This window comes from Bombus pyrosoma, linkage group LG10 (assembly GCF_014825855.1).
Source record: "Bombus pyrosoma isolate SC7728 linkage group LG10, ASM1482585v1, whole genome shotgun sequence".
In the NCBI taxonomy this organism is placed as follows: Eukaryota; Metazoa; Arthropoda; class Insecta; order Hymenoptera; family Apidae; genus Bombus; species Bombus pyrosoma.
Genome location: NC_057779.1, coordinates 4,312,229 through 4,323,810, shown reverse-complemented (window position 1 = coordinate 4,323,810; position 11,582 = coordinate 4,312,229). Strand labels below are relative to the sequence as shown.

The 11,582-nt window shown below is 27.9% G+C and overlaps 4 protein-coding genes across 9 annotated transcripts; 2 read left to right on the top strand and 2 right to left on the bottom strand.

The window, feature by feature from the left end:
- The first annotated feature begins 70 nt into the window (after positions 1 to 70).
- LOC122571445 lies at positions 71 to 1,043 on the top strand. Its single transcript, XM_043735184.1, has 2 exons — positions 71 to 334; positions 495 to 1,043. The coding sequence occupies exons 1-2, from the start codon at positions 311 to 313 to the stop codon at positions 870 to 872; spliced, it is 402 nt and encodes a 133-aa protein (XP_043591119.1). The 5' UTR covers positions 71 to 310; the 3' UTR covers positions 873 to 1,043.
- LOC122571436 (arginase, hepatic) lies at positions 886 to 2,692 on the bottom strand. The gene is made up of 7 exons (XM_043735174.1): positions 2,393 to 2,692; positions 2,251 to 2,323; positions 1,961 to 2,166; positions 1,727 to 1,890; positions 1,529 to 1,644; positions 1,339 to 1,461; positions 886 to 1,276 (listed from the first exon to the last, which is right to left on the bottom strand). Exons 1-7 carry the CDS (start codon positions 2,489 to 2,491, stop codon positions 1,041 to 1,043), a joined length of 1,017 nt encoding a protein of 338 aa, XP_043591109.1. The 5' UTR covers positions 2,492 to 2,692; the 3' UTR covers positions 886 to 1,040.
- A 133-nt stretch (positions 2,693 to 2,825) lies between these two features.
- Positions 2,826 to 5,792, bottom strand: LOC122571433 (fumarate hydratase, mitochondrial-like). 3 transcript variants are annotated; one of them, XM_043735167.1, is made up of 8 exons: positions 5,528 to 5,669; positions 5,122 to 5,271; positions 4,552 to 4,686; positions 4,266 to 4,466; positions 3,912 to 4,194; positions 3,575 to 3,837; positions 3,114 to 3,503; positions 2,826 to 3,037 (listed from the first exon to the last, which is right to left on the bottom strand). In XM_043735167.1, the coding sequence occupies exons 2-8, from the start codon at positions 5,122 to 5,124 to the stop codon at positions 2,909 to 2,911; spliced, it is 1,404 nt and encodes a 467-aa protein (XP_043591102.1). In that variant the 5' UTR covers positions 5,125 to 5,271; positions 5,528 to 5,669; the 3' UTR covers positions 2,826 to 2,908. The 3 variants fall into 3 exon arrangements, with proteins under 3 accessions (XP_043591102.1, XP_043591099.1, XP_043591101.1); XM_043735164.1 differs by lacking the exon at positions 5,122 to 5,271 and having other exon boundaries at positions 5,528 to 5,792; XM_043735166.1 differs by lacking the exons at positions 5,122 to 5,271; positions 5,528 to 5,669 and adding an exon at positions 4,764 to 4,835.
- A 69-nt stretch (positions 5,793 to 5,861) lies between these two features.
- On the top strand, positions 5,862 to 11,511 carry LOC122571434 (acyl-CoA:lysophosphatidylglycerol acyltransferase 1-like). Of its 4 annotated transcripts, XM_043735169.1 has the most exons (8): positions 5,862 to 6,102; positions 6,625 to 6,729; positions 7,613 to 7,830; positions 7,915 to 8,129; positions 8,212 to 8,485; positions 8,587 to 8,738; positions 8,817 to 9,090; positions 9,224 to 11,511. In XM_043735169.1, the coding sequence occupies exons 1-7, from the start codon at positions 5,999 to 6,001 to the stop codon at positions 9,051 to 9,053; spliced, it is 1,305 nt and encodes a 434-aa protein (XP_043591104.1). In that variant the 5' UTR covers positions 5,862 to 5,998; the 3' UTR covers positions 9,054 to 9,090; positions 9,224 to 11,511. The 4 variants fall into 4 exon arrangements, with proteins under 4 accessions (XP_043591104.1, XP_043591105.1, XP_043591103.1 ...); XM_043735170.1 differs by having other exon boundaries at positions 8,212 to 8,476; positions 8,817 to 11,511; XM_043735168.1 differs by having other exon boundaries at positions 8,817 to 11,511.
- Positions 11,512 to 11,582: the final 71 nt, after the last annotated feature.

The window sequence follows — 11,582 nt, the reverse complement described above, 5'->3', positions numbered from 1 at the left end:
AAGATGTTCTATTATTATCTTACATTTATTATGCAATATATATATATATATATGTATAGCTTATATAGCGTATATATATATATTTAGAATTTATTAATAACGTGTAATAAGATTTAATTTCATTATCAGCAGTGTCTGTTTCGTTATTGTATATTGTACTTATATATTGTAATAGCAATTTATACTTATCGATAATGGAATAATGTAAATAAAGACATAATTGAATGCTGAACACGAGACAGTTACGGTGTTTGTAAGGTTACTCCAAACGTATCCGTAGGAAAATACTTCCTTGCAAATTGATTAAAAGATGATGATTACAAGACGATTTAAGGTATGTATTTAATACGTGTGATAAATCAGTATTGTGATTACTTACATACGTTATTATTTAAGAGATTTCCTTGTTATTTCTTTGCATAAAACCTAACCTACAAATTGTATAAAATAAAAGAAACAATTTGTAAATAACTTTTTTTCCATTTTATATTTAGATACCTTCGCTTAACGATTTATCAACAATAGCCCTTTTTGGAAGTGTTATTGTTACAGCTACAGGACTTATTGTACGATACGATTTAGAAAAAAAAATTCGGCGAACAATAACTTATAAAAAGGCATTGAAATTATTTTATGATCATAAGGAAACCATTAAACATTTAGGAGAACCTATAAAGGAAGGAAGAATAACACTTCCAGAGTATAAAACTGGTAATATTAAAAGATTCAGTATTAATGTAAAGGGAACTAACACTAAAGGAAAACTATATTTTGAATATCAAGTTCAACCGGATGAAAGTACTGAAATAAAGAAGGTAGAAATTAAATTTAGTGACATTGCTGACAAGATGTTTGTGATCCATGAAAATTAGTGCATATAATAATGAAATATATTGTATTCTTTTGTTTCTCCCTTATATTTTTGTGGTACTGTTTAAAAGTATACAAAAGTTTGTTATTATATAAGCTTCAAAGAAGGATTGACATGGCAACTTGATTGTCTTTAACATTATAATATCATCAATAAAGATGATTATAATTTATCTAAATGTCTGTAATGGCATATCTGTAACACCCTTTGGAACTTTAAGACCTCTTCTGGTATAACCAAATCCAGCTTGAATGATGTGTATAGCAGCTTCAACAGTTAATTGAATATCATGTTGATTACCAATGAAAGGATTTACTTCTACAAGATCCACTGCATTTAGTCTTTTAGTTCTGTATAATATTTCCATTAAGTGAACAGCTTCTCTGAGTGACAATCCACCACGTACTAAAACAAATAAACTGCAAGAATTAGAATAAAAATTATTTAGACAAAAGCAGATAATTTACCAGGAGTTCCTGTACATGGTGCTTCTAATGGGTCTAAGGAATCAATATCAAAACTAACATGTAATGATTTTGATTCATTAGGATCTATTTTATTTAGTGCCATGTAAACAACATCATGAATACCTGGACAAAGATATCATTTAATAATTGATTTGTTAATGTTTTGATCAGCTTAAGTATATAATATTACCATATCTTTCAACATCTTCCATACCAAAAGCAGTAATACCAAATTTTTCAATAACTAGTCTTTCATAACGATCAACAGATCTTAATCCAATATAAGCTACATTTCTAATCGATAACCTGTAAATAATTATAACATATTTAATATATTATTTTATCTATTTCGTTTTGGTAATATTATTGTAATATAATTACAAATTACATTGGCTGTTGCCAATCCATTCCTGGTAGATGTGGCCAGTAATCAGCTAATTCAGAAGTTAATAATGCTACAGGCATTCCATGAACATTTCCACTTTCGCTAGTTTTATTTGTATTTAGATCTGCATGAGCATCAACCCATATAACAGCTACATTTTCTTTTTCCTTTAATGGTATAAAGTATAATATACAATGTGGGAAGAAAAAACTGTAATTTTTGAGAAATAAATTATACCTTAACATGACCATCTATAGTTCCAATTCCTACACTATGATCACCACCAATAGTCAATACCCGTCGATCATCTTTCAAAATTTCTTGAACTTTCTCAGATAAATAACTTGTACAGCCAGCAACATCACCCAAGTGTGACATGTTATTTACTCCATCTACATTTTTTGCTTTATATGAAATATCACCATAATCTTTCACATCTAACCCTTTTTTAATGTAAGGAGTTACAAAAATTAGATTTTTAGTTTTTAAAACTGTTTGAAATCAGTGAAATATGTAATAATAATTACCTAATGATTTTAATTCTCGCACTAATCCAGCCGCTCTAATTGCCTCTGGACCATGTGCTACACCTTCCTTATGCTATATTTATAATTGCTGTATATTATTACTTTATATATTATGTTACTATATTACCATATACTATAATACCTGTCCTTTATCAAATGGCACCCCAATTATTCCAACTTTGCCATAATTGCGATTTCCAAGTCTGGTAATAACACTTTGTATTTTCTTTAATATATTCATTTTGTATATATGCTGTTTTAATGTAGAATTTAATAAGCTAAAATAACTGTTTATTGACCTATGCCCTCAGACTGTTGTAATACATATCTGTTGTAATATAGATAACACATGAGATTTACAGCACAAATTATAACATATTTGTGCAAGAACAGAATTTAAAAAGAACTTAAAAAGTTTATTAAATTAAGGATTATTACTTGTCGTAATATTTTGCATTTATTATGTGTAACATTTCTTATAAATGATTTATTATATAAATTATTATTAGATATATATAATTAATACGCAATAAAAATATTTTTAGTATTTGATAATAATAATACTTGTATCACAATTTACAACACATAAGCAAAAAATTTATTCAATAGCTTACAATTAAAAAATTTTTATTCTTAACTTCTTTCTGTGTGCTAAAATTTATTTGGGACCAATCATATTTTCCGGCTTCACCCATTGATCAAATTGTTCTGCAGTTATGCCATTCTTCAATGCTGATTCTTTTAACGTGAGATTTTCTGCATGGGCTTGCTTGGCAATTTTAGCAGCCTGAAAAATATAACTTTTATATTATATTTGAAGAATGTAATAAACCGGTCTTCTTTTAATTAAAAAATTGTAATACCTTATCATAACCAATATGTGGATTTAAAGCAGTAACAAGCATTAGACTTTCATTCAAAAGTTTACTGATACGATCTACATTCGGTTTAATACCGACGACGCAGTTCTTTGTAAATGAGGCACAGGCATCGCCTAATAGTCTTGCAGATCTTAATGTATTTGCAACTATCATAGGTTTAAATACATTAAGCTCAAAATGGCCATTACTTCCACCAATAGACACAGCAACTTGATTACCCATGACTTGACAACAAACCATAGTCATTGCTTCGCATTGTGTTGGATTAACTTTACCAGGCATAATAGAACTTCCTGGCTCATTTTCAGGAAGAGATAATTCCCCTAAACCGCAACGAGGTCCACTTCCCAAAAATCGAATATCATTAGCTATCTAAATAGAAATTTTATATAACGTAAAATAACAAATATAGATTTTTTTAATCGAATATTCCTTAAACATACCTTCATAAGCGAAACTGCTACTGTATTCAGCGCACCATGCACTTCTACCATAGTATCTTTAGTCGCTAAAGCTTCAAATTTATTAGGAGCAGTTACAAATGGTAATCCAGTAATTTCTGCAATCTTTGCTGCTGATTTTTCCGCAAAACCTTTTGGTGCATTTAATCCTGTTCCTACTGCAGTACCACCAAGTGCTAACTCATATAATCTTGGAAGAGTATCTTTTACCCTTTTAATGCCATTACAAACTTGTGCTGCATAACCTGTATTATAATTATTTGCTTTTATAAAAATAGTTTAATACATATATTTTAATCCTGAATATTTTAACCCCAACCTGAAAATTCTTGTCCTAGTGTTAAGGGCACAGCATCTTGAGTATGAGTTCTACCAATTTTTATAATATCTTTCCATGCATTAGCCTTTTCTTCTAATGCTGCATGTAATTTTTCCAAACCAGGAAGTAATACCCTGTTAATTTCCAAAGCAACTGCTATATGCATAGCAGTAGGAAATGTATCATTGCTACTTTGAGATTTATTTACATGATCATTTGGATGGACAGGATCCTTTGATCCAAGTTTACCACCAAGTAATTCAATTGCACGATTTGAAATTACCTAAATAAAATTAATAAACCAGTTACAAGTCTACCCAATTATACTTAAATTATTTAATAATGCGTTAATACCTCATTGGTGTTCATATTGCTTTGTGTACCAGAACCTGTTTGCCAAATTACCAGTGGAAAATGATCATTATAAAGGTCTCCACATATAACATCATCTGCAGCTTTACTAATAGCATCTGCTATTTTTGCATCCATCCCATATTCTTTATTTACTAGTGCAGCAGCTTTCTTTAATATACCCATTGCGACAATAACCCCATACTAAAGAAATATTCAAAATATAAACTAAGAATGTTATACACATTAAAACTTCCTTTCTCTATATTAAATAATTACATTTCCTTACAGGCATTCGTTCAAAACTATCACCAATTGGAAAGTTCATTTTTGACCGCATTGTTTGTGCTCCATAATATTTGTCAGCAGGTACCTTTAGTTCGCCAAAAGTATCCCTTTCAATTCGAAATTCACCACTTGACTCCTGAAATTACAACATTAAAAATTTATTATAATACTAATGATGAAATTTGTTTATAAAAATAATTTGTGCTCATGTACCATATTGAGAAGGTAAATTATATAATAGAACTGAATATAGCTTCAAAATGAGTACTATAGTAGCTTGAACAGAGGAAATTCAAGGTCAGTCAGATGAAGCCAGTTATAAAAACATGTATGTGACAATACGTATGTAGATATGTACTCAGATAGGTTTTTATGCTTGTACAATATCAAATTAAAAAAAAAAAAGAGGGAACACAACATAAAAGAATTATTAACATAATTATAATATAACATAATTATGTAATATAAAAATGAAATATATAAATATAGTATCTTCCATTATATAAACATAAGGATTTAATACGTCACGTTTAATTAATATTTTCTATAAAATAAAAAATTTGTATCATACCATCTAGTTTCATAAAATTCATTCCACAATCTCTATTTTCATTGAAAAAGTTCCTGTTTTCGTTTTCGGTTAGGGATGATTAATCCGATTAAATGTCAGACGTGTTCAATTGTTATATTACAAATGACATCGTAACATCTCAAAAATATTCTAAAAAAATTATTTATGACAAGGCAGTACATTTCTTGTTTATAATATTCTGTAAAACTATTTCAAGAACTAGTTCTTTAATGATTATGTAAAAATAGTGCACGAACTAATTTAAAGATTTTAGGCGAGAATAGTAGAAAAGAGTAAATTACGAAAAAAGATAAGTAAAATAATTTAACTATAAATTTAAGTAAGCGTTATTGAGAAATAATACATTTTTAAGTCATAAGATTTATTTTATATGACATAGTAGTACCTTTTTATTGCCTTTAGAAACTACCGATGTATACAATGACAGCCTTAATGTTAAAAAAGCCGATGATTTCTTTAATTCCAATAATCCATGATTGACAAGTGAACATTTCAATAAACTTAATGTCATTTTAATAATTTTTAACCTTTAGTTCTTTCAACAATCGTTCCAAAAGTTAAAAAGGATCGAAAGAATAAGTAAAAACGACTGAAAACGGCACAAGAGCAGAAGCTGAGATAGAAGTGTGCACTAACGAGTAGCTTGAAAACTAAGCACAAAATATGCTATAGTTAGATTCTACGTGAGCCAAGTGAAGATATCAATTTTATTGCAGTTGCATACAGTCAAGATATTGTGCGCAAATAAATAAGACCGTGATTGGTTTATTTAGTTCATTAAATGAATTAAATAAGTTTAATATTATTATAAGTAAAAATGTATTCTGTTAGACTGCAATAAGATTACTTGGAGTTTATGAAGTATTATTCTTACAAAAACTGTCTTAGATGTATTTTAATAGAAACATGTAAAAGAAGTAATCGAAAAGTTTACATGTTGGTATTTGAAATTTCTGATTGGTGAGCTACCATCCTGGTTTCCAAAAACATGAACTTTCAAACATATCATATAAACGTACCCATGAAATTCTTTTATTTTTGAATTGTTCTATTTCCAATTACGAATACAATGTCGACCAATTAATAGTATGTTAATTATCGGCGAAATTATGTAGTATTTTTACCAACCTATTAACTTTCGTCGCCATTGTATTTATGTTATATGTGCGTGGTGGTATTGCGTGTAGTTGAAGTAACAAAATTATGGTGTATTTTTGAAAAAACGTCATCAAAATAGTAGTCGATAACAAACCGATAAATTTGTGTAACACGGTTTTATCATACTAATCGTGTGTCAATTGGAACTAGGAATTTCTAGTGATATCGAGAGTAATTATTCAACGATTAAACGAAGCGGTTAACACGCTTATTGAATTTTAACAACTTTAGCAAAATTTTAAGATTTACGTCTCATGTAAACAGCACGAGAATCTTTACATGTCATCCCGCTTAATGATCCTTATTATGTAATTTATGCAAAAGGGAATGCTATGCACAAAAAATTGTGGTTAAAACTTCGTCGAGTTTGCATTACAAGTGGTGTCTTTCGAAAATGACTGACTTTTCTTCCTTTTCTACTTTTACGAGGTAAGTTAAAAACGTGTTTTATCAAAAGCAACATGTCCCGTTCCCAACTTCTATGTAAATAAACAAAAGTTTCTTACTACAATTACAAGTTATTTTACGAACAACATGTCTTCCAACTTTTAATCTAATAAAAAATACGTTTTTTTACCCTTAACCTAGAATGTCACGAGTACCGGGCTTTTTGTTCTCAAGTAATTTCTAAAATAATTTGAAATCATTGTAGCATTTTATGTTAATCAATTGCATTCTTTAACTTCTTGTAATATATGTTTAAAATTTATTTGACTGAGGTATGAAACCCGACTTTAGTATATAATCATTGCACATAACCGATCATTAATATTAGATTAACTTATATTTATTTTTCAATTAAAATCCTGGAAAAAAGCTTAATTTTAAGTTTAGAAAGCGTAATGTGCTTCGGAGAAGCAATTTCTAAAATTAAGAAGTTTTGTATGATATTTATTGGTTTTATTTAAGATGTTGTTTAAGTTGTGAGTTAAAGTGTGGTTTAAGTATAATTATCTAAAATAAATGTTTTCAAAAGTTAATTATTGTAATCAAGGAACAAAATATCAATAAGAGTCTTACGAGTAAAAATAATATTATTTCTTTTTGCAAAGTTATATGATGAAATTTTACATTATGACAAATATTATTGCAAACAAAGAATGTTTTTGTATATTAATTGGATGCAAATTAACTTTTATGTGAAGGAATCACATTATTCTATTAAATTACAGTTTAGCCATATTGTTATGAAATGTATAAACAATGGTCTTATAAGCCCTCAAAAGTTTAATAAAAGAAATGAAAATAAATATTTGAGTATTTAAGAATTATTTTTATGACTATAAATTTTAGTGTATTTATGGATTTACAGGATAATCAATAAAGTATTAAATTTTGTAAAATGTACTATTAGAACCAGTTTTGTGATACTCAACAATATTTATTGTATACCAACATATGTAGTATGGATGACATTATTGTTCCCTGTAAAAGTTTATCAACCACAAGTATATTGGAGAATCGAAGGATTATTTTTCCATTGGCTATTAGCAATGGTATCAACGTGGACTTGGTCTGCAGGTTATGATAGTGAGTATACAAATAATTTATATGTTTAATTAAAATAGCAGTATTAAAATAATACTGAAATAACAAATAACATTTAATTTATAGTAATAGAACAAGGTGATGATATACAAGAAATTATTAGTGAAAGAACATTAGTAATAGCAAATCATCAAAGTACTGGTGATGTTCCTATACTCATGACAACATTTAATTCTAAGCCAAATGTATTACCTAATCTAATGTGGATTATGGATAGGATTTTTAAATTTACTAACTTTGGTATAGTTTCTATTTTACATCAGGACTTCTTCATTGTATCTGTAAGTGACTATAGATTTGTTAGTTTATTAATAACATCTTAAGTAATTGGGTTACTTTATTTTTGATGATATTTTGTGTTAGGGTCGAAAACAAAGGGAAGGGAGTTTAAAAAAGCTAGAAAAGCATTTAAAAGAAACATATATTCCATTGAGCAGAAAATGGATGGTTCTCTTCCCAGAAGGAGGTTTTTTATGTAAAAGACGAGAGACATCACAAAAATATGCTAAAAAGAATAATTTGCCAATTCTTGAAAATGTAACGTTACCGCGGGTAGGAGCAATGCAAACTATATTTGATACGATTGGTCCATCACAAGAAAATAATACAGCAGAGCAACAATTGAACAGTAGGCCAAGTAAATAATTTTATAGAAACTGTAGCTTAACTTAAGTTCTTGTTTAATTACAATATATTAAGTAATAATATGTATTGCTAATCTGTATAAACTTTTTATAGGTATGACGGCAGCTAAACCACAAATTAATTGGATTCTAGATATAACAATAGCATATCCTCAAGGTAAACCACTTGACTTACCAACAATTATAACTGGTTCACGACCACCATGTGAAACAGTATTATTTTACCGAGTTTTTCCTAGCTCAGTGGTGAGTTTTTTAAACATATGTAGATCGTCACTCATTCATATTTTCCATGAGAATATTTTATTACATCATTGATTTTAGGTCCCACGAGAACCAGAATTATTGTCTAAATGGTTATATGATAGATGGGTTGAAAAAGAATCACTTTTGGAAAACTTTTACAAGTATGGATCATTTCTTGGCACTCAAGCACCTGTCAATGAAGGTTCTAAAATCCATCAGGATCCATTGAGATTCCTAGTCCTTCATTTATTTTTTATAACATCTAGTTATATACATTATAACATGTTTACGTATGTACTATCTTGCTTCTGGTAAAGCGTTTTATACTATACAAGAAATTACATTCAAATATGTAAGTAAAATTAAATTGTAGTAAAGTAAAAATATTCCTGCCTCAAATATTATTCTTGATGTTGACTAACAAAACTAACGGATGTATGGATTGTCAATTTCAAATGAATGTTTATAATCTAATTATGCCATAGGTAGTGAATTGCAAGTACCCGTGTCGTTACCATTCAGATTTGATCGTCATTATTTGCCTATTTTGTTGGTGGTACGAATATAATTTCAAGTATGCTTCATATTACAATAAGTTATCAACAACTTTATGGTGGACTGGGATCTCCAAAAATATTAATTTGAGACACTTATTTGCTGCTATTTTTCCATATTGACTTCACAACAATAACTTACAGTTCGCGGTATAGTATAAAACGCTTATATTTGATAAACAAAATTAATAATAACAGTTCGTTAATAAGTTTGTTTTACTTGGATAACTAGTAATTCAAGATAATATCAGTCTATTTTATCAAGTATCGACGCTTAAATTTCTGGATATAAAGCTTCATAATATTTTGCATGAAATACCATTACGTTTTAAAAACGATTTAAGTTTTTTTTTATAATAAATTCACGACAAAATTACACTTCAATATTCATATTACCTACATAAAAAAATAATTTAATGTTTGTTGATTCAATTACAATATCCAATGTTACTAGTTGCATGATAGTTTTAAAACATTCTCTATTGATATAAATGTTATCTTTTTATTTGTTCATTTATTATAAATTGCAAAAATGTATCTATATTTGATTATTTGTCTGGAGGACTTGGCAGCATTTCAGGCGATTTTCATAGTATCCTGCTCGTATGTTTTGTAATACGATATCTTAAATATTATCTTGAAATGGAATTGCGAAATGTAATAGTAAATTGTTACTGCTGTTTTGAAGCAGTGATAGTAAGTACCATTTCAAAGAATATCCATTTATTTGTGATACATGACGAGAAAAAAGTATTTTTCAATGCGAAGTCAATCATATAAACATAATTTTTTAAATTACATACTAGAAAACTTATATAAGTTCATAACTCTATGAAAAAGTAGATGTGAAATTTGACGTAAATTGTTTTGAAACTTGGCAGAAATAAAAATAAAATAATATCTTTGGAAATCTGTCAAAATAATTAAGGTGTGTACTTTATTGTTAATCTTCAACCAATAATAACGCTATTCAGTGAAAGAAGACGATACGTCAGCCGTGCCTTGTTCCTACGGACAAACCTCAGTGTTAATTGTATATAAGCATATGCAAATCTCATGCATAATTTTCATAGTCAAATCAACGCCTACAATTAGTTCTTAAGATATTCATATTACATCACTTTATAAAGGAGAATACATATTTGCATGTATGTAGAAATAATAGAGTTATTAAAGACAGGTTTTCAATGCTGCCTAATTGGTTATTGTAAAATAAACGTATAGTCCAAATCGAAAGCAATTTCTAGACTGATGGATCAAAGAAGTAATTAGCCAATGCACACATGAAATAAATATTCCTTGTCATGGAATAGCTGTAGTAGTTAAATTTTGGTTATGATTATTATTAATGGGAAATTTTTAAAATGTAACAAATTCAATAAGATCAATGTTGATATCAACTGATAGACGCAGATATTATTTATGTATAAAAGATTAAGTTTCTATAATATACGAATGCGCGTATTAAAACACGGAAATTTCGAACACATAAATTTATATGAAAGGACACTGTGTTATTAAAATATACTATTATTCCTGACATCTTTTGCATTTGATTGCATTTAATATAAAATATGTAGACACAAACTATCTTCAAGTATCTTACAGGCAGTATCATGATAGGAAAAAATGATCAAATCAAAAGAATTTAGATTTGCGAATTCACTGATTTCTTGTATCCTATTTTTATGTCATAAATGCATTTTTACTTGATAAGATGATAAAACGCTGTTACTGTTTTATTTAAGAGAATACTTTAAATCATGATGAAATCTCTAGTCTTGGTAGCAAATTTTAGAAACGATAAAACGAGGTTCTAAATATGTCACCAATTGTACTATAAGGGATTATTAAATTTATGAAAATAATCTATGTTTTTGCATTACGGAAACTGCAGTACGTCGTTTAAAGTTACTCAATTAAAAGAAATAAAATTAACTATATTGCTAATAAAAAAAAAAGTTACAAAATATACATTAAGATTCTGCTAATACTTAATTGTAATGTAAAAATAGCATAAATAAGTTCTTATTTATGTTTAAGAATATAGAAAGGAAACAAAACAAAATGTAACATAATGCTAATTGCATAATAACGTATTTACTCCATTATAAGGGCCAATATTTTCGAGATATTTAGCCACATTAGATTTAAAATAAAACATATAGTACAATAAAAATTAAAATGTCAAGATTCATTAATAATACAAAATGCTGTAATTAAAAACAATGTTGTATTTATTACAAAATATATTTATAACTCTATGGTTATTACATTAAGCATTTATTTC

Excerpts from the sequence above, each read along its gene's own strand:
- LOC122571445 (XM_043735184.1), top strand. The coding sequence starts at position 311 with ATGATGATTACAAGACGATTTAAG. Across the intron at positions 335-494 it reads TGATTACAAGACGATTTAAG|ATACCTTCGCTTAACGATTT; the intron begins GTATGTATTTAA and ends TTTTATATTTAG.
- LOC122571436 (XM_043735174.1), bottom strand. The coding sequence starts at position 2,491 with ATGAATATATTAAAGAAAATACAAAGTGTTATTACCAGACTTGGAAAT. Across the intron at positions 1,891-1,960 it reads CTATAGATGGTCATGTTAAG|GAAAAAGAAAATGTAGCTGT; the intron begins GTATAATTTATT and ends ATACCATTAAAG. Across the intron at positions 1,277-1,338 it reads ACCATGTACAGGAACTCCTG|TACGTGGTGGATTGTCACTC; the intron begins GTAAATTATCTG and ends TATTTGTTTTAG.
- LOC122571433 (XM_043735164.1), bottom strand. The coding sequence starts at position 5,653 with ATGACATTAAGTTTATTGAAATGTTCACTTGTCAATCATGGATTATTG. Across the intron at positions 4,195-4,265 it reads GCAATATGAACACCAATGAG|GTAATTTCAAATCGTGCAAT; the intron begins GTATTAACGCAT and ends AATTTTATTTAG. Across the intron at positions 3,038-3,113 it reads CACATATTGGTTATGATAAG|GCTGCTAAAATTGCCAAGCA; the intron begins GTATTACAATTT and ends TATATTTTTCAG.
- LOC122571434 (XM_043735169.1), top strand. The coding sequence starts at position 5,999 with ATGAAGTATTATTCTTACAAAAACTGTCTTAGATGTATTTTAATAGAA. Across the intron at positions 6,103-6,624 it reads GTATTTGAAATTTCTGATTG|GGAATGCTATGCACAAAAAA; the intron begins GTGAGCTACCAT and ends TTTATGCAAAAG. Across the intron at positions 6,730-7,612 it reads TCCTTTTCTACTTTTACGAG|GATAATCAATAAAGTATTAA; the intron begins GTAAGTTAAAAA and ends ATGGATTTACAG.